The following is a 19657-nucleotide window of genomic DNA, read 5'->3' on the forward strand; positions in this document are numbered from 1 at the left end:
TCTGATCCACCCTTTAGAACTCTATCCAAGTGCAGGTAAATGCATGTAGTGCATTAACTCCCTATCACTAGTGTCTATTCATCTTTCATCTCTATACTTAGCAGTAACGTTTGATATTCTTTTATATTTTTTTTCTATTCTGTAAACTGGAAACAATGGAGGTTTCCACTGGATTATATGCCAGGTTTCCATTCTTTATAACATTTCCTTTCAAAACAATTTGGAATGAAAGTATTTCAGATATGTGAGTAGACAGAAGCTACTGTCGATAATAATTTGTTAAATTAAATACTGTTTCACAAAAGGTGTGGTGTACTGGGAATGCTATAGCATGGAGCAAACACAAATCAGTCTACACAATCTTTGATCACAGCCTTTTTTGCAGTCAACTTTTTTTTATTACACCAATAAAGTACCTTCTGACTTTTCTAGGGCCCAAACCTGAAATGTTCTGATTTCCCAATTACTTCTGTGGGAGTTGAGGATGCTCAGCACCTGATACGATCCTGTTTTTACTTCCTGTCACAAGGTTGTTTCTGAAGTTAGGGCCAAACCTTAGACACTTGGGCTCTAAGGCTATGTACCTACGTCTATATTTAGGCACCTTAACTAAGCATTCTAGTTTTCAGAGGTGCTGAGCATGTGGAGTTCCCATTGGAGAGTTGGGAGCATTCGGCACATTTCAGGAGCAGGCCCCAAGTTTGTCATTATGGAGATTCTCCATGTCTGCTGTATTAGAAATTGGAGGTGGTTATCCCTTCCGGTTAAACTTCTGAGTCCATCACCCCAAGTGACTTAGCATTCTGATAGATGCAGCCAGTTTTACTCATTGTGTAAATAGATTTTTAAAAAGAAAAGGCTACTCATATAGTTTTAAAGCTCTTTCACGCAATTTTATTGCCTAAATTGTCTCTGAGTCGATCAAAGTTCATGCTGAATTCCCAGTAAGTTTTTGTGGACTGCAGAATCATAATCCTTGCCAGGGGAACCCCATTGTAACTTTTCAGATCCCAACATGGTGAGATTTTTGAGTATTTCCAAGTGCTCAAGAAATAGCAGGACAGATTGTTGTGGCTGATTGTAAGTGATTGTTTAGAAAGTACAGTGGAAGTGTTTTGAGTTATGTTCCAGCTCTTTAAGTGTGCTTAAAAAAAGAACATTCTATGTCTCTTTTGTTCAAGTACCTTTTTCCTAGCTCTTCAAAGATGGAAGTCGTGTAGCAGGTTTGTCAGTGATTAGATCATGTGGCAGAATAAATCTCTCCTGTGAATATCAGGGCACTCAGCAGAGTTCTGTATGTAATGCTTCAAGCTAGCAAGGTAGGATGGTGAGTTCTTCAATTCTTACCAGTCAATGGAGCTTATTGAGTTTCTGCAGCCAGATCTGGTGTTTACTATATGCCAATAACTCCACACAACCTTGTCAGTCCACACTAAGGGCCATTTGTTGGGTCCAGACAAGCTATGTTTGGCGACAGGACTTGAGAGCTGGGAGGAGGGGCCAAAGCAAAGGTGTTTTATCACCATCCCAATTTCCTAATTCTGAGGCCTATTTGGCCTCCAGGGAAAATAAGAGCCACTTCGGAGCAGTTCTAATTTGTGCCTGGCTGCCAAGGATAACAGGTGTGCAGCAACACTATGGTCCCACGCACTCTATCCTGACTATGCCAGTGGGGAGATCCTTAGCTGATGGCTTTAAAACCATGAGTGCGACACAAAGGTACCTGGGCGGTCTGAGGATCTAGGTTCTTATTCTGTTCTCCCTTACACTGATATAAATCCAGAGTAACTCCATTCAGGTCAAAATTTGGGCCAAATCCTCTGGGCCAAATTGACTGCAATGAGTTATATTAGTAGAGATTTTTACCGGGTTTAGTTACCTAAATGTAAAACTGCTGTGAGAGCAGAATCGGGCCCCTGAATTCTGCTAGTGCAAGGACCACTAACAGATAGAACATGTACGTCTCTTAGAATTCCATGGGGTTTTAGTAACTGACCTTTTTGTGGTTAAAACAAAATCCCATGGAATTAAGTATAGTTCATGTTATGGTAAGGGCCACGTCATCTTGCTACAGACACTTCGCCACAGACATCTGGTTTCTGTGACAACCTCACACCACATTTGTCACATGACTCTTTGTCTGTGCCATTCCCGCCAGTACATATTGCCAATTTTAACTTCTCGCTCTGTTTTTAACACTGGATAGGAATGACATACTCATGACCAAATGACTGTGACCAAATATTGTGTGAGGTTTTGTCAGCTTTTCCCCAACATGCTGAAAAGTGAGTTGTTTCTGCTTCTCTGATACACCATCAACTCAACAATATTAGCCTTTTTGCACAGGACAGTTCATGACTACACACCAAATCATCAATGGCTGTCCTCTCATCTTCAGACAGAAGAAATTATGTGCTGAATGTTGACAAACAGAATCAAGCCTTCACCATGTATTTCTGGTCACAATGACAACCTCACTCAAAATGTGCATGTGACATTTTGTTTGCAGGCATTGCATACTTGCCAGCACAAATACATCAGTGGTTTGGAAGACTCATCAGCACCCAGCCTTGCCTCCATAAGGCACTCTGAAATCACAGAATCATAGAAGTATAGGGCTGGAAGGGACCTTAAGAGGTCATCTAGTCTAGCCCCCATCATGAGGAAAAAATAAGTATACCTCCTAGACCATCCCTGAGAAGTGTTTGTCTAGTCTGTTCTTAAAAACATCCAATGACAGAGAGCCTTCTTTCTGTATAACTTTGGTAACTGTTGTAAAAGCATCTAAAACTAAACCGAATTTGAGGGCTTACCCCTTAACCTGCCAGGGCCCAAAAGTGGAACACATGCACGACAGAGTCCCAAGATGAGAGATACCAAAAATCCCTATTAATTCAAGAAGACCAAAACACTGTTGGATTGATTTCTTCTCTCTTTAAATCCTCATTTTCATAATTCTTTATTACTGATGTAAATAACTTTCAAGAACAAAAGTGAGGGGATGCCAAATTTGTGTGGAACGAAGGTGGTTTTGCAACTAAAAGAAGTGAAGAAGCTCCTTAGAATGAGATATAGTGGGGAGACATGCCTTGGGACGAAAAGAGGAAGCCTACCAGGGTTCCATGACTCTGTAGCTTATAAAGTCTCTGGGAGATTTATGATTAAGGCTACGATTTAGTCACAGCAGTCACGGATTCCATGACTTTATCGGACCTCCGTGACTTCTTCCACTTCAGCTGTCAGCCGCTGAAGCCAGGGCTGGAGATGGGACTATGCGCCCCATCCCTGCTGCAACTGGGGCTGGATGGCTGGAACCAGGACCCTGCAGCCCCTGCCCTGCAGTTTGCAAGGGCGGGAGGCTGCAGCCGGGCTATGCACCCTTGTCCCGCAGCTGCAGCCAGCTCCAGAGTGGGGGCTGTGCACCCTCCCGCTGTGCTCCATCCCCACAGCTTCTGCTGTGGGCTGCAGCTGGGGCCTTGTGCCCTTGCCCAGCGGCTGCAGTGAGTGCCGTGTTGCCCCCTCATGGCTTCCCAGTGCCCTGCGCCTTCCCTCCCCCCCCAACCTCCTGTTGCCGCCTAGACTTGGCAGGGCTGCAGCTGAACTGTGCGCCCCTGTCCTGCAGCTGTGGCCATTGCAGGGGGTCTCAGCCTGTCAGTCACTGCCCCACCCATGGGACTCCATTCCTTCCCCTACTTAGCCCTCCCGCCCCCCCAGTTATTCTTAGTAAAGTCACGGACAGGTCACTGGCTCCGTGAATTTTTGTTTATTGCCCGTGACCTGTCCGTGACTTTTACTTAAAATAACCGTGACAAAATCTTAGCCTTACTTATGATCTCCTTGCTGAACTCCTTCCAGTGCAGTTGCTGCAGTATCAAGCCTTTGTTTTTTTGACTACTACAAATATCCTAACCATAGTGGGCTGCTGTACGTTGGACCTTCACAGAGCATCTTTTCAGAACACCTTTTCAGCCAGTAGTACCTAATTACAACTTTGCCTGAGCAACTACCCATTTGTACACACAAATGTCAAGAGTGTGTGTGCGTGTAAATTTATCAACCTTAAAAATATCTAGGTCTAGGCTTTACTGCACATATTGGGACAAATGTGGACCTGGTGTGAACATGTCAACTTCTATAAAGTCAATAGTGTTGCACCTGCTCAGACAAGGTTTGAATATGTCCTGTTATCTGTAGAAGCCATTTCTAGTTTTGAGGCCCGATCTTGCGCTCACTGAAGTCACTGAAGTCACTCCAAATTTTGCCATTGATTCAGTGGAAACAGAAATGGGTCTTTTACTTGTTCCCGGATGTGAAAGGAAAAGGATACTTGATGAAAACTCACCTGTGACTCACCTTCTTTCACACTACATTTTAAATATATATATTTTGGCTTATTCGATATGCCCCAGCTGCACCTGAGCTGTTTCTTTTAAAAACACTAACGAAAAGCTGCTCATTGAAGAGTGTTCCTGATGATCACCAGGGGCCACCCTATTATTACATTAAGTCAATTAGAGACCATACATGTATGTCCTGTTGATTTGATTTAGAACTAACTAAAGCTCCAGTAATGTGCAATTACAAGAAACTTAATGACCCCTTTATATCAAATGCAACCTCCATGGCACCTAATATACTTTGATGAATTGCTCATTATGTGCAATGTTAGAAAAGCTTCTATAAAGATTAATAATTGTATAATCAATAGAGAAATTCAATCTTGTTTTGGCTCTTTTTAAACTCTGAAATCAATGGACCCTGTTTTGTTCCCCGCTTCCCTTGTGTAACCCCAATGTGTGTGTGTGTATGTGTGTGTGTGTGTGTGTGTGAGAGAGAGAGAGAGAGAGAGAGAGAGAGAAAGAGATGATATTTTGTCAAGCTAAGCCACTACTTTGATTATAATAGGAATTCCTCATCAGCCCTTCCTAACACATTCTAAAAAATGTTTGTTCTTTTTCTGTATATACTACTGTCCAGGTGTGCCCAGCTTTTTCTAGCATTGAGGTGTGTTTCTGGATACATGATATGGACAAGTATTAAAGTACCCTACCCGATATGTCCGTAGTGGTAACACTGAGATGCCAAAGTTAGTCTAACCTGCCTGGACCTCCTAAAGCTGAGTGTTAAGTACTCAAAGTCTGAAGCAATCCCTGAATATTTCAGTTTGCGCCATATTTCTCAGGATAATCTGGTATTGTTGCCATATGGTACCACTTGCGGCTGACCAACACCATCCAAAATACCTCCTACCTGGGAAGGGGAGAGAATAGTAGATATGCAGGGTGAAATTACCCAGTTGCAGAAGGCCAAATAAGAACTGTGCAGTACTTAAGCTCTGTTTTAAGGACTTAACTGGAACATGCTGGCCCTCTTCACAAGGATGAATTTCACTTCTAAGGAGACATAAAATAAAACAAAAAAGGAAAAATAGTGCTGTGCTTTGAACTTTCTTTCTCTAATGGGTTCCTCCTCACCACCTCCCTCTGTCATTCCCCACCTTAAGTCAAGCACGAGTATCAAGTCATATTCTGTAGCTAGATTAATGGTGTCCCACATACATTAGATCTGGGCAATCTCCAGAACACTGGAGTTTTATTTTTCCAGATAGCCAGCTGCAGACATACATATGCATGTGCGTGTAAGGGGTAGGAGATAGTACCCTCAGAGCTGTAATAAAAGCCAGAGATAGTAGTTCCCTGATACTAAACTTCAGCAACATGCTTGGTACCTTGGGACTTGAGCTAGCCCCTTATTCATCCCCACCACGCCATGAAAATTACCAGTTTCATAACCCATTCCAGCAGTGGAGTTGAAAATTGTTTTGACTGCGAGCAGGCAAGCAGGCAGACACCGAGGACTGCATGATTTTCAGTGCCACCTCATATAGCTACTTGACCGTCTTCCTTTGTTGCCTCTGCAACAGCTCTAAGGCTTTGACTAGTTTGTTGTAGAGGAGGCAGGAGCTGAGGGTAGTTAGTGTCCTTCACTCCCATGTAACTACCCGGTTCTCTGGGATGGCAGTCAGTACCCCTGTAACCATAGGTAATGCAGCCACAAGCTAACCATTAATTACTAATATTTTCTCATCACTAGTTTATGTGAGGACCCATATGAAGCTACAAAGCATATGGAAGTAGAGCATTTCTGTGGCCAGTTCTCTTTGTAATTGTCACACTTCTATCACTATATGGCACTGGAGGATGTACTTGTGAGTTAAGACTGTGAGATTTCACTGAGATAGGGTATAAAGTGTGCACCCACACAGAAAACCGATGCAAAACTAAAATGAGTCAGGATCTTATCAGTTGCTTATTGTGTAGTTCGGTTGGTTGCTGAGATAATGCTGGTACTGGTGACTTGCAACATAGTCAAATAAAATGTGGACACTTTACAACCTGGTGCAATTTTGTGCTGTTTAGCTTGTGGTCCAGGAGTTAGCTACGTCACATGCGGTCAGATTAAATTTCTGAGAAAACAGCAAAAATTATATGGTCAAAACTTTTCAAATGTGGGAATCTAAAGATAGGTGTCTAAATACTTAAATAAAAGTGGCCTGATTTTCAAAGATGCTTGTCTCCATGGGAGCTGCTCAGTTCCTCTGAACATCAGGTGGCTTTAATTTATGGTTATTTTTTGTTTGTAAAATGCTTCGAGATCCCTGGATGGAAGGCCAATTATTTCAAATGTTGCTAGCTCACAATTTTATCATGAGTCTTGTGATATTCAGTGTTTTTCTTAAAGCCCCACCTACTGGAATCAGGAGATGGCATGGAAATTTCAACTTTCATTAAAAAAAAAATTCTGTCATACTTGGGGAGAAAAGGTTGAAAACATGAAGCTTGTGAAGCCTAAATGCTCAAAAACCAGGAGCCCCACAATGTATTATTTTAAAAATCTCATGATTTTTAAGACATTATCATGATATTTTGGGGATTTAAGTCATGATTTTTGAATCCTCGGGGTGCTGTTTTTCTGTTCTAGGAAATAAAATGGAAGGTAACATTGAGGGTATGTCTACACTACTCACTGGATCGGCAGGCAGCAATTGATCCAGTGGGGGTCGATTTATTGCGTCTAGTCTAGTGCTCTCCCGTCAACTCCTGTACTCCACCGTCATGAGAGGTGCAGGCGGAGTCGATGGGGGAGTGGCAGCAGTCAACTCACTGCAGTGAAGACACCACGGTGAGTAGGTCTAAGTACGTCAACTTCAGCTACGTTATTCACGTAACTGAAGTTGCGTAACTTAGATCGACCGCCCTCCTCCACCCCTCCAAATTTAGACCAGTCCTCATTGTCAGTTAGAACTGGTCTGAGTCATTTCATTCCAAATGTTAGGGGGTGAAGCTGCATCTTCTGTAGCAAAGAAGTCTGTATGCCTAGGGATGAAGACACACCCTCTCTTCCATCCCACCCAGCTTCTGTCACCACTGATCTTGAGCCTCAGAATCATTATGTGACATTCTCATGAGTCTTTTGTGGCATGGAAATTCCATATAAAACTTGCAACTGTGCCTATTTTGTTTCTCTTACATGTGCTCTTAGGAACGTAAACACATGTTTTTGGTTAAAATGTGGTTTATTTGTCCCCTTACCTCTTTTTGTGTGTCGACTGTGGCTTGCATCATGTCGGTCCAAATCCTGTGGCCTTTACTCAGGCAAAATCCCTGCTGAACTCAGGGGGAGTTTTGCCTGAGTGAAGGCTGCCAATTATAGCCTATCAAGTTTAAACTTCTGCTTTAAGAAAAACAGTGTCTGATCACTGTTGTCCTTAGAATATAGGGGGAAAGGTTAAGGGCCAGATCCTAAACTGGTGTAAATCAGTGGAGCTCCCCTGACTTCAGTGCTGTTTCCAGCAGCTGCGGGCCTGGCCCTAAAAATGAATAGAAAAGAGACTCAAAGTGCTCCCAGGCTTTCATCTGTGGTGGATGAAAAACATAAAACTAACACGTCTTGCATGATGTGATATGGTGAGGCTGGGGACTGGAACTCATTTAGAATGGGCACCCAGTCAAAAGTCCCAGTCAAGTTACTGCCACACAATGTTGTCACCACACTTCAGTGAGGAACTTTTCCCTGTTTAACCCTCCACAATGCTTCCACTGTGGAAGTTTTTGCATTATTTGGTGTTATCGGGCTAAATAAGGAAACAGGTAGTGCAGGTAGGAAAATTATTCCATGTTAATGGCTGACTGTCACGTCTAACAATACTATTCATCCGTGCCAAACCTACATTCATATTGAGGATCATGTTTTATTAAAACCTGCTACTTGTTGTCACTCACTTGCTCCACTGTCCTATTCACTCTTTCCAAAAATAGCATGCCCCGTGGTGATGGCTTATTATGATTAACAGATAAAAATAAGTTTAAGGTTTAAATGCATCCAGGACACCTGAGGTAATACAAGATCTAGACTTCTACATGGAATGTGTGAAGTTATATTTTCCATTGCTTCACAAGACTGGGGTTTGGGGGTGTTTTTTTATGTTTTGTTTTGAATTCAGTAAGTTTCAAAGTGATTTGTGGTTTCATGTTGCAGACTTGCACCTCAGGAATTAATATCACCACTTTTTGATTATAATTTTTTTCTATTCATAGCATTGTTCCTGCTTTTAAAACTTCTAACAAGACCATTTTTCCCCGATCATTGTTATATAATATTGATATATATATATATATATAGTGATGACATTTATCCATAAAAGAGAATTGCTGCTTATTAAAAGGGAGGGGAAGAAGGCTCTCTGGCAACAAAAGTAGGATTCTACTGTTTCAAAAGAGTGCACACCAGGAGCTGAATCTATTTACTAACTGTCTATGTGTTTATATTTAGCCACTTCTCTTTAAAAAAAAAAATCAACAGGGGAGGCATTTTCCTTGTGGTGTTTCTATTTTCCTACCTATTAATTTGTGACTTCAGACTCCTCATTGATGACGTTGATGTACCGCATTTGGGCTACATAGCTGTAGCCTCTGAAATAAAGTCACATGATAGTACAGGAACCCTAAGGATCTAGATTTGAAGTCTCCAGTGGAAAAATCAAAGGACAGACATTGTAGGCAACAAATGCAAATGCCATAATATGTTACATTACTAAAAGAAAACATAGTATTAGTGCCAACCTCATTGTCTCTAATGTTCTATTTCTTTGGATATAGCTTTTATTTTTATTATTAATTTGCCACGTGCAGACAGTGTGCTCAGTACTGTACAAAATCAAGAAGAAAATGCTGTCCCTGCTCCACAAAGCTTGCAACCTCTGATCTGCTGAAGTCAGTGGGAATTTAGGACACTTAACCCACGGAAAGATTAGCTACTAAACTCAGTACACAGTAGAATCAATACATAATTGTATACATCCATAACACGAACAGAATGAATTGTTTGAGAATACAGTTGGTGCCTTTTTTTTTTCTTTTGTTCAAGTTTAGGTGGGTTATTTTGTTCAGGTCCAGCTTTGCAATCTACTATTGTTCTGTTCCATCTTAAAGGTGATGATCCATACTGTTCATAGTTAAGCAAAATGCACACAGTATAACACTGCATATACAGACAACATAACAGCTGTTAACAAAAGCCTCATCTGAATATGATGCAATAGATTCCTTTGAACATGCTGTATAACCATTCTTAACAATGGGACAAAAAACTCGATCAGAAGAGACTTCACAGCATTTAACTGTTGCTATCTCCATTTGCATAAAAAATGCATAACAATGTTAGTGACTCACAATATATGTGATTAACTGAAGGCCTTTTGATGCCACTTTGTTTTAAATGTATCAGACTTCTTTAAAAAGAAACAAACAGAGTACAGTAAAATCCTCCTGATCAATATAGGCCCTCAGGCATTTCCTCTGTAAACCTCCATCAGACTTCCTCTTGTAATTATTTTGCAGCCTTGCAGTGACTTATGTAGAGAGCTACGCGTGTGGGGAGGAAGGGAGATGGGGGGGAGGCAGATGGCAGCGCATGGAACAGGTGACGTACAGTGTGCACATCTATACCGCTGCAAGCCTTTCTGCCTTAATAACTTGGAAGTCATTCTGTTCTGTATTTTAATACAGAAAGATATTGATAATGGCAGGCCATGTCTCCTTTTGTAAAATTAAGAAACACCAACACCGTTGCATTTGTAATCTCAAAGTGCAATCATTTATTTATGTAGCATTACTAGTGTTTGTACCAGGGATGGGGGAGGGTTCACTGAAGGTAGCTTCTTGCCTGGAGCAAAAAGACATCAGTAGTGGTTTGGGTTCTTTATAGGTAAAGTGTGTAATCGGAAAGGAATGTAACTATAACCCACAGCCTCATTCGGCATTCTGATGATACAGAACTCTCAGGCCCCGATCCAACTCTGCTGAAGTAAATGGAAAGTCACTTATTTCAGTGGGTTTTGGATCAGGCCCATAGTGCTGTCTGATGAACTTGCCAGCTTCAACCAATCAGAAACTTGAAACATAATCAGGGAAGGAAGGTGAACAAGGAAAGTTGTGTTAATGTCAAATTCTCTCTTCCCTACATCCTAGTGAAGTACTTAGGCTTACTGTAATATATTTTAAAAAATCAGTGCTACCTATCTTACAGCATTACCCAAGGGTTAACTCCAGCTTCTTACCTGCTGCAGGCTACAGCTCCCAGCCCAAGTGAGGGCCACAGAAGGGCCTGAATGGAGCAGGACCAGTACAATTCTGTTGCAGAGGCAAGAGCAAAAGCAAAGAGGCCTCTCAAAGAGCTTAACCCCCCCCCCCCCCAGCAGTGTATCGCACAGCTTCACTGCGGCCTCGGCTGTGGTTCTACTCAGGCAGTGTGCAGGGAGAAGGATGTAGGCACTTGCACCTACAGCTAAGCAAAGTAGCTCTGTGGTAACAGAAATATTCCTGGGTAGGCACCTTAAACACTTTATGAAACAGAAGCTCGGAAGTGTAGGTAGGGGCTATTATTTGTAATAAAGTTCATACATATCAGGATACATTCTTAAAGGGGCATTCTCCTGGCTTCTTAATCTACAAAGGCAACTTTCTACATCTAAGTTTTGGGCATCTGTGGCTCTAAAGTCAGTTGTTGTTTTGGAGTCTCTTTAGGAACATTTGGCCCTTGAGACACAGTATAATATTGTAAAGCCATAGGGGGGCTGATCTAGCGTTCTTTGTGCAGCAAAGACCTTACCCCAGTAGTTTATGGACCTGTTTCACATTGGCATTATTTCCATTTTACATCTATGTAACTCCTTTGATTTGAGTGGAAGGACACTACACAGTGGTGTATCAGACTTGATGTTGAGTGTGCAAGGAAAGCAGAACTTGGCCTAGGAAGAATAAATATTTTATTAAACCAAAGTGCAATATTGTTATCTCTATTCAAAGCAGTAGTCAAATATAAGGAAAGCAGAAGTTTGCAGAAAACTTTTCCTTTTATTTATGTTTGATGCGAATCCATGCTATAGACCAAAAATTTAAAAGATATTTCATTTCCTATAAAGTTCCTATCCATATAAGGAATCCATGTTTCTTTAACTATGCAGGTCTGTCTCATCTTATGCGGGGGTTCCGTTCCGCGGTTAGCGCGTAAAGCGAAAACCACGTATAGCCAAAACCCCATTGAGTTCAATGGCGGGCGAAATCGCCCGCACTACAGGTATAGTATTAAAACTGTTGTTTTTCTCCTTTTTTGTTTTTGTTTTTTTGTTTTTGCCGACCGTGTAAAGTTGAAATTGCGCATGTTAAATGCGCGTAAGATGTGACAGACCTGTATCCGGTACCCTGTTTAAAAAGTAGGAACTTTACATGTTGCATCCGTGAGATATTGATTTTGCTATTTAGTAAAACAAAAGTTTCCATTTCAAGGACATTTTAAAGCAAAGTTAAATATAAGAAGAAAAAACTCCTTATTAAACTAAATTGTGGTGTAACAGCTCACCACATCCTGCTGCAGTGGCATCTGATGTTTAGCAAAGGAAAGGTTTCTCTTTCAGGCTTCTGACAGGTACAATGGTCACATGTTACCTGCATTTCTCAGCACTATTATTTTTTTTACTTGATGTCAGTGGAAAAGCTGAACATGAAAATGGAAAATATCTGTTAAGAGAGGGCATTGTGGGGAACTGTAGGTGTTAGCTACCAAAGCAACAATGCCTACCTCTTTCTTCCCCTTAACCCTCTGTCCCCCCCCCCCCCCGAAAAAACACCAAAAAAACAAACTAAAAAAATCTGATGACAAATGCACTGTAAATCATCATACTCAGCTCTTTGAATTGACAGGAAGGAATCTGTTGTTCTACAGGAACTATTGTTCTAGACTGTAGGCATTGAAAGTTAGAGTGTTTAGTTCTATTCCAGATCTGCCACTGAGGCCAAGTCTACACTGCAGACTTCTGCCTACATAGTTATGACGGTCAAGGGTATGAAGAGGTGTGATCCTTGACTGAAACAGCTCTGTTGGCACAAGTCGCTAGTGCTGATGCAATCATACCAACAAAATTGCACTTTATCAGTATAGCTTGTTTCACTCATGGGGCCGTTTTACTATACTGCTACAAAACAACAAACGAGCAACATTTGCCCAGTATAGTAAACCTGTGTATCTATACCAACAAAGTTTCCCTATTGTAGACGTAGCCTGAATTACTGTACGACTTCCGGCAAGTCAGGGCTTATCTACATGGAGCAGCAATGCGCGCAAGAGGGGTGTGATTTCTAAAGCACATCAACATGTTGTGCACTAATTGGCCCATGTAGACCCTTCTGGCACAAACTAAAATGCCCTACTGTGCATTAATATAAATGGGACTACTTTAATGTGCACTAGTGAACTTTTCGTTCATGTTAGCCGGGTGTATATGGGTCAGCTAGTGCACAGCAGGGTGCACATTAGAAATCACACCCCTCTAGTGTACATTGCTGTTCTTTGGAGACAAGCCCTTAGTTAATTCTGCATGCCTCAGTTTCCCCATGTGTAAAATGGGTATAGTAACACATACTGCACCAGAGTTCTATGATTGTTATGTTAATTGCTGTGTGTAAAGCCATTAGTTAACATGGATTATGTGAGTGCAAAATACTGCCACTACTGGGATGTTTTGGCAAGTGAGAAGTCATGTGCCCTGTGTTATTTGAACCCAAAGACCAAGTTTGCTTTAGAAATGAACTCCAACATAAGCCAAAATATTCCTTGTGCTACTTACTCCATATACACCATACCACCTCGTTTCAGTAACAGATTTGCAATCCAAAGCTTGCCCATACATGAGAGCAATAGGTGAATCTCACTGAACAACATGTTGAATTTTTTGCTTGACCAGAGGCAACTAAGAGGGAGCAGGAACCATTCCATTATGGTCTGCATAGTAGGAGTGCATTTCACTTGCGGTGTGGAGCCTGGTTGTAGCCATATGGTACTGACAGAAAAGCAGGGTTCTTAATAAAGGTGCTAGATGCATGTAGATGGAGAAAGTGCAGAGTTTCATTAGTCAGTCGCAGCAAACATCACATAAAAGAGCACGTACTTTGGTCCTAGACCGCACATACATGCTGAATGATTTCTGCCTGCTCACACCCACTGAAGGGCATTCCCTCCCAGGCTCAGGTGCTTCAGTGGGCAGCAAGGGAAAGCCCGCTCTTAGCATACTTCTACTGTTCCTTCCCCTTTTATCTTCTCAGACACATGTTATTTTCCACTTGTATCTGTATTGCAAGACTTACGATCTTTCAATACTTATTGCTGGGCAATAAGATAGAAATTCTTTTGCATCAAGCCATCCTTTGTTCCACAGTGTAAACCTCATTCCAGTACATGCTTTAAAGGACTCGTTCTTTTCATTTATTGGCAGGGTAAAAAAAAATGAAATGAAGTAAAGAATCACACAGAAAAGACTTGGAGACCTATCCTTGAATTCGCTATAGGTTACAATAGATGAGAGTGATGTGGAACCATGCTGCCAGCTACTATTCTGGTTCCTTATCACATCTCAGTTCCCTCGTTTTGGACATTTTGTGGCTATCCAATGACAATGGCTACATTGTAGGCAAGGTTCAACTATCTCTTGGGTATCTGTTGGCATGGTGGAGCGGCTGTTGTTCAACAGATGTTCTTGGCATCTGCTTCATCAATTAGTGCTTGTGCACCACAGGTAAATTGAATAGTATCACCATTCTTAATTTTTACAACATGGTGGAGTGGCTGTCGTTCAACATCTGTTGAACAGAAAATTGTGCGTGGCTGTCACACCTAAAAAACAGCGGAAGTCCACCTATAGCGAGAAAACTATATATAAGGTGAGCATGATCCTCAAACCCTCATCCCCCTGATCCCCGGTGACTTCAAGAGCTCCCAGATTTGGCCCTGATACTATTGGGTTTCATTATTTTGAGTTAGACAAGATGTTAGTGAATGGCAGTTGTGATCTAGTGGACTAAGCCTGGGGCTGGGAGACTTGGGGCTGGATTCCATTCCCAAACGCTAGGGAATTGCTGTCTGATTTTGAGAGAGTCGCTGAATAGCAATTGGTAACATTTTCAAAAGCATTTAAGTGACTGAGGGATCCAAAGTCCTATGTTCAAAAGTGACTTAAGGCACTTAGGAGCCTAAGTCTCACTGAACGTCTATAGCTCAAAAAGCCAAAGGTGCTGAAGTCATTTTTGAATATACAACTTAGCTCCTAATTCAATTAGGTGCTTTCGAATTTTTTTCCCGTTTGCCTTAGTCAGTTTTTGCTGCTTTTTGACCTTTCCCTTGCCATCTGTGTCAGGTATTCCAAGTTAAAGTAAATCACACTTTCCTTGACTAGACTACAGAACATGACATGCTCTTGGCCTGAGAGTCAAGAGATGTAAGTTCTACTGGTTTTCCCACTAACTTATGTGGGCAAGCTCCTTGATCTCACTGCCTCGGTTTCCCCATATGTGAAATGTTGATAATAACACCTATCTACCTCCTTTCCAGAGCTGTTGTGAGGATAAATTAATATTTCTAAAGCAGTATATATAAAGGCTAAGTGGTACTATGAATAATATCTGATTATTATTCAGCGTTAAAGAAACGTATAGCATTGAAGCAAAGGTGTAACTCTATATCTGGCCCTCAGGTAGTTTGCACTTGTTGCCACATTTTACATGCCATATGATTTGTAGTGTAGCCAGTGTTGCCAGAGATGCTTATCAAGGTAACTTCCTTGACAAGAGTGTCATGGAAAATCTTTCCCACAGCATAAGTGTTTGCGTTCGGGGAGAGGTGCAGTTCTGAAAGCTGTCCTGAGCCTTGTAACCTGTAAGTCTGTGGTATTATTACCCTTAATAGGCTATATGCAACGTACCTCCTTGTCACGGTGCAGGGGCTGTGGCCTAAATTGGCTTCCACTGGTTACTAATATGAAAGATAAACTCCACGACACCATCAAAAGAAGTGTTTGTGTCTTTACATGTCATTTCCATACTGCTCTTATAGGTTTTTTTAAATGAACAGGTAATCACCAATACCACTGCTAGTCCATGGCTGAAGAAGGACCTGCTTATGAATTGGTATCTATCAATCCACTGACCACCTTCTGGGACTCAAATCCTGACTGATTCGTGTACTGCTGGTATAAAATGTGCAATAGGTCTGAAGAAAAAACATGTTCAACAACTAATTGCTTCAGGAAGTTGATTTTAGCCAGGCCTGGCTCTCGCCAACAAACACATGGAGTTATCTGGATGGCAGCGAACTGCAGCCCACGAGCGAAGGGAAACTTGGGCTTTTCCATGGTCATTCCATGACGTGGGCATGTGTTTCCGCCTCCCAGTAATGTTAGGAAACTCAGCAGCGATGACAGCCTCACTGATGGCATTTTGTCTATCTTCATGTAAATCAGGTGGTCGCAGTGGTTGCAGGGAGGTGGGGTGGAAATAGAAGGGATGTTGTGCAGTTCACTGTAGATGGCCTTTGCCAGGTTCAGTCATTTCCTGTCCGTCTGCCAAAAATCACAAGCTGATAAATGGACATAGGTTGAGTGTGGGAAACTATATGGGTTGATGATCTTTGAAGGGGAGGGAGTGAGGAGAATGAAAGAAGAGTCACGAGTAAAGAAAACAATGCTTTTATCAGTGGAGATGCAGTCTGACTGGCTGATGCTGAGATAATGTGTCTTGCTTATTCTTTTCTTCAACTTCTGGCCAGGGTTTGAACTTGCTCCTGCCCAGCTCTCAGTCTTTATTCACACATTCATGGCTGTTGATCAACATGAAAGGAGAGTATTTTTATTCATTTTACAGCGACCAGTAATGGAGAAACACGCACACACATTTTTATCATCATTATTATTATTATTATTTATTAATGATACCACACACTGCAAGAGCCCACATGCGTAGTCCTGTTCTGCAGAGGCATTGCAGCTTCAAGTGCTCAGTTCAGCACCCGGCAGCTTTGCGTTTTGCGCACGCCACTCTTGTGGAAAGAGGGCTAACAAGCAGTCCTATGGGCTATTTGCATGGAGTAGATAACGTATTCTAAGACTTTCCAGGGTTCGTTACTTTGAGCTTCAGAGCTTGTTCTAAATGATATGTTTTTACTTGTAACTAATTAAAAATGTTAAATATGTTTAATGCAATAGAAGACCCAAGATGCCCTGTTTTTGTGATGTATTTTGCATGTTAATAACCATGGTTAATCCTGCTCTTTTGCACATAGGTCAGCCTATATCAGTTACTTATTAATATTACACTTAGTGTTCTAAACGATAGCGAAACCATGAAGAAAGTGATACAAGCTTCATTTAACGTATTTTACAGCAGAAGAAATAGTAATTGTACAGCAGTTTCATTCTAATCGTTCTTTTTTTTCCCTTGTGTTCTTTCTTTACAGTAAACGAAATTATCAGGAATGACCTCTCCAGCACCAATGTCCATTCAGAGCTTGCAATACTGGACTAGTTCAAATCCATATACTTTTAGCTCAGCTGGTATACCAGCTACAGCACAGAGCTGTCGTAACTGAATAAACTGAAGTCATTACCTGGTACCACTCTGATCTTCCGCCTTACTGAATGTTAGGAACTGAAGATTTACCTCTTGCCTACAAAAAAGTATCTCTTCAACCAACAAAACATCTTCTTTAAAGAAAATCATCTCAAGAGGAGAAAAAAAGGGGAGGGAATAAACTCTAAGGTGGCACATTTCATGGGATAAAACTGGGAAATTCAACAAAAGCTGATGGCTTGTCCCCAGCATTGAGCCTTTTGGCACCACTGGAATTCAGCCCTGGAAGTGCCTTATTTTACCAAATTGTGGCATCAGGACATTTTTAATAGGCTTTGAATTTTCTACCATAAAAAGTATTTGTAGGTGCAGAAGCTATAACGCTTGCATTCTGGCAATTGATATTTTAAAAATCACAAGACAGCCGGTTGGAAAGGGAATGACATCCCTACTCAAAGTCAAAGACATTTATGAATTCCAGAATTTCTTCAGCTTTTCCTCTGCTGTAATGTACAGCCTGTTGCCTTATTCTCAGTGCATTTCAAAAGCCTCCCGATTTGTCATCTCAGCTCTTTCTTTTTTTTCATATACTGTCCTTATTCTCTGCTAGTGAATCATAGGATTGTTAGTCATAGCATGTTAAGATTTTGATTTTAATCTGGCTTCAGTCATAGCACAAGTATGTTGAATAGCACAAAATAATAAGGTTGATGGACAAAAAAATTGAAATCTATCTATTACACGATAGATGTATGTGTATGCATGTACATACATTCTAGTATATATGCATATATTTATATATGACAAGTAATATAGGTGATTGCCTGGCGAGGGCACTGAATTCAGCAATAATTTCCATTTCTGTGAATGGATTTCAGATCCCAAACAATGTTTCAGCTACTTTTGTTGATGGTTTGTAACACCTAAGACAGGTATGCATTTTCTTTCCTCATGCAGTTAAGCAAGCACTTTAGACAGTCAAGAAAGATGCATACAAAATACATAATTATTTACCAAATGGCAAAATATGAAATAAAGAAATTGTAAATACCATTATGAAAGAGTGTAAAATATTTGTTCAATTATAAGATTATTATTTCACGGAAGCCTTATAATTCTCTGCTACATGTACGAAAAATAATATTACCAAAAAACAAATGTTTAATATGCAACGCTGTACAATATGTTTTCAGATTAGCTAATGTTTATGGCGCACCAGATAGGCTTGTAGCGTAGTCTTTAACATTGTATTTTGTACAATCAATTGCTTATTATATAACTAGCAATGACTTCTTATTTCATATAACCAAAAAAAAAAAAAAGAGAGCATGGTTTAATTTAAAAATGTTTAACGTTAATATTGTGCCTTAGGAATCAGCGACCCCTACTGGAAATATGCCTGAACAACACCTCTGTGCTGAGGTCGTAACTAATTAACCACAATGTTATAAAAATTGAACAGATTTCACAAAAAAGTGAAATTCTCCTAAACATTTTTTAAATATATTATTCTGTACAATTATGTCTTACTTTCTTTTTTTTTAAAATATTGAAAGCCATATATGTCACATTTGCACATTACTGTGAAGACATGAGAATATAATATGGCTCTATGTACATATTATGCTGTTTCTGGTCCTAATAGTAGTCTGTAATTCCCAATCTGTTTAATCCCAGTTATTTACCCTGTGTTTAGCATTGTAGAACTTGCATGAAACATTTCTTGTAGACTGCCACATTAAAAAAATAAAAAGTTTGACACATGTCAGCTTAACTTGTAGTTAGAAAAATAGATCCAATAAAGCAAGTCTGGAAGCTAGTGTTAGAGTGGTTCATTTTATGTTACCTTAAAAAATCTTCCTTTCTCATATAAAATAAGCATTTTTACATTATATACATATATACATATATATCACACGCTCCTCTATTTGAAGCTATTTGCATCCCGCTGCAGCCTACTAATATACTTACCTTATTAGAGAAGTAAATGCCTTTTGACAACAGAATCACACTTTTTTTTCCTTCTTTTAAGAGACATTACTGCCAAAGAAATAAAAATTGATATATGATATAATTCTCAGATGCTGTTCACTCTGTACTTCAGAAATGTCAATAAAGTGTGAGTGGAGGAACCTATTACAGAAATATCCTTGGTGAGGCTTTGAACCCCTCCTCCCACACACACACTGTCTGCATTTCTGCAATAACTTTAGCAAGATAATCAACTGTATGTTTTGAATATGTTGCACCTCCTTTGTCCTTAATTTTTATTTTTCTTCTTTAAGCTATTCTGAAAAAAAAATCTGTTACTTTTAAGCCTGGATAATGGAAGATTATGCATCTCTTGTATATGTATTCATAAAATAAAAAAATGCAAGCAGAAATCTTTCCCTTATGAGTATGATACCTTGTATTTGTACGTGTGTTGTAGTTGTTAATTTTATTTTTTTAAAAACTGTTTTCACCAGGGTTTTTTTTCTTTTGTTTGGTTGGGGGTTTTTTTTGTTTTGAAAAACAATGGTTCTGAACTGAGCAATTATTTCCCTGGAAAACCGTTGTAAAAACGTACAAAGTGCCCTTTGCATGTATGTTTAAAAAACAACCCAAGACATTTTCTTTTCTCCATGGATGATTCTCACCTTTAAAAATCCCTGACAGATCAATTTTGAAAATGAATCAAACAGTACAATATTAGCCTTGCAATC

At 40.3% G+C, this 19657-nt stretch overlaps 1 protein-coding gene across 4 annotated transcripts in view; it reads left to right on the forward strand.

The window, feature by feature from the left end:
* Positions 1-19340, forward strand: part of NFATC1 (nuclear factor of activated T cells 1) — a 146828-nt gene extending 127488 nt beyond the window's left edge. For 2 of the 4 annotated variants that reach the window (XM_054020262.1, XM_054020264.1), the window contains exon 10: positions 16840-19340. In XM_054020262.1, coding sequence (XP_053876237.1) covers positions 16840-16907 — 68 coding nt within the window. In that variant the 3' untranslated portion in view covers positions 16908-19340. Of the gene's footprint in view, positions 1-15459; positions 16012-16839 lie in introns of those variants that run through there. The other 2 variants (XM_054020265.1, XM_054020263.1) reach the window with 2 other exon arrangements.
* Positions 19341-19657: the final 317 nt, after the last annotated feature.

This window comes from Malaclemys terrapin, chromosome 2 (genome assembly GCF_027887155.1).
Source record: "Malaclemys terrapin pileata isolate rMalTer1 chromosome 2, rMalTer1.hap1, whole genome shotgun sequence".
Taxonomy (NCBI): domain Eukaryota; kingdom Metazoa; phylum Chordata; order Testudines; family Emydidae; genus Malaclemys; species Malaclemys terrapin.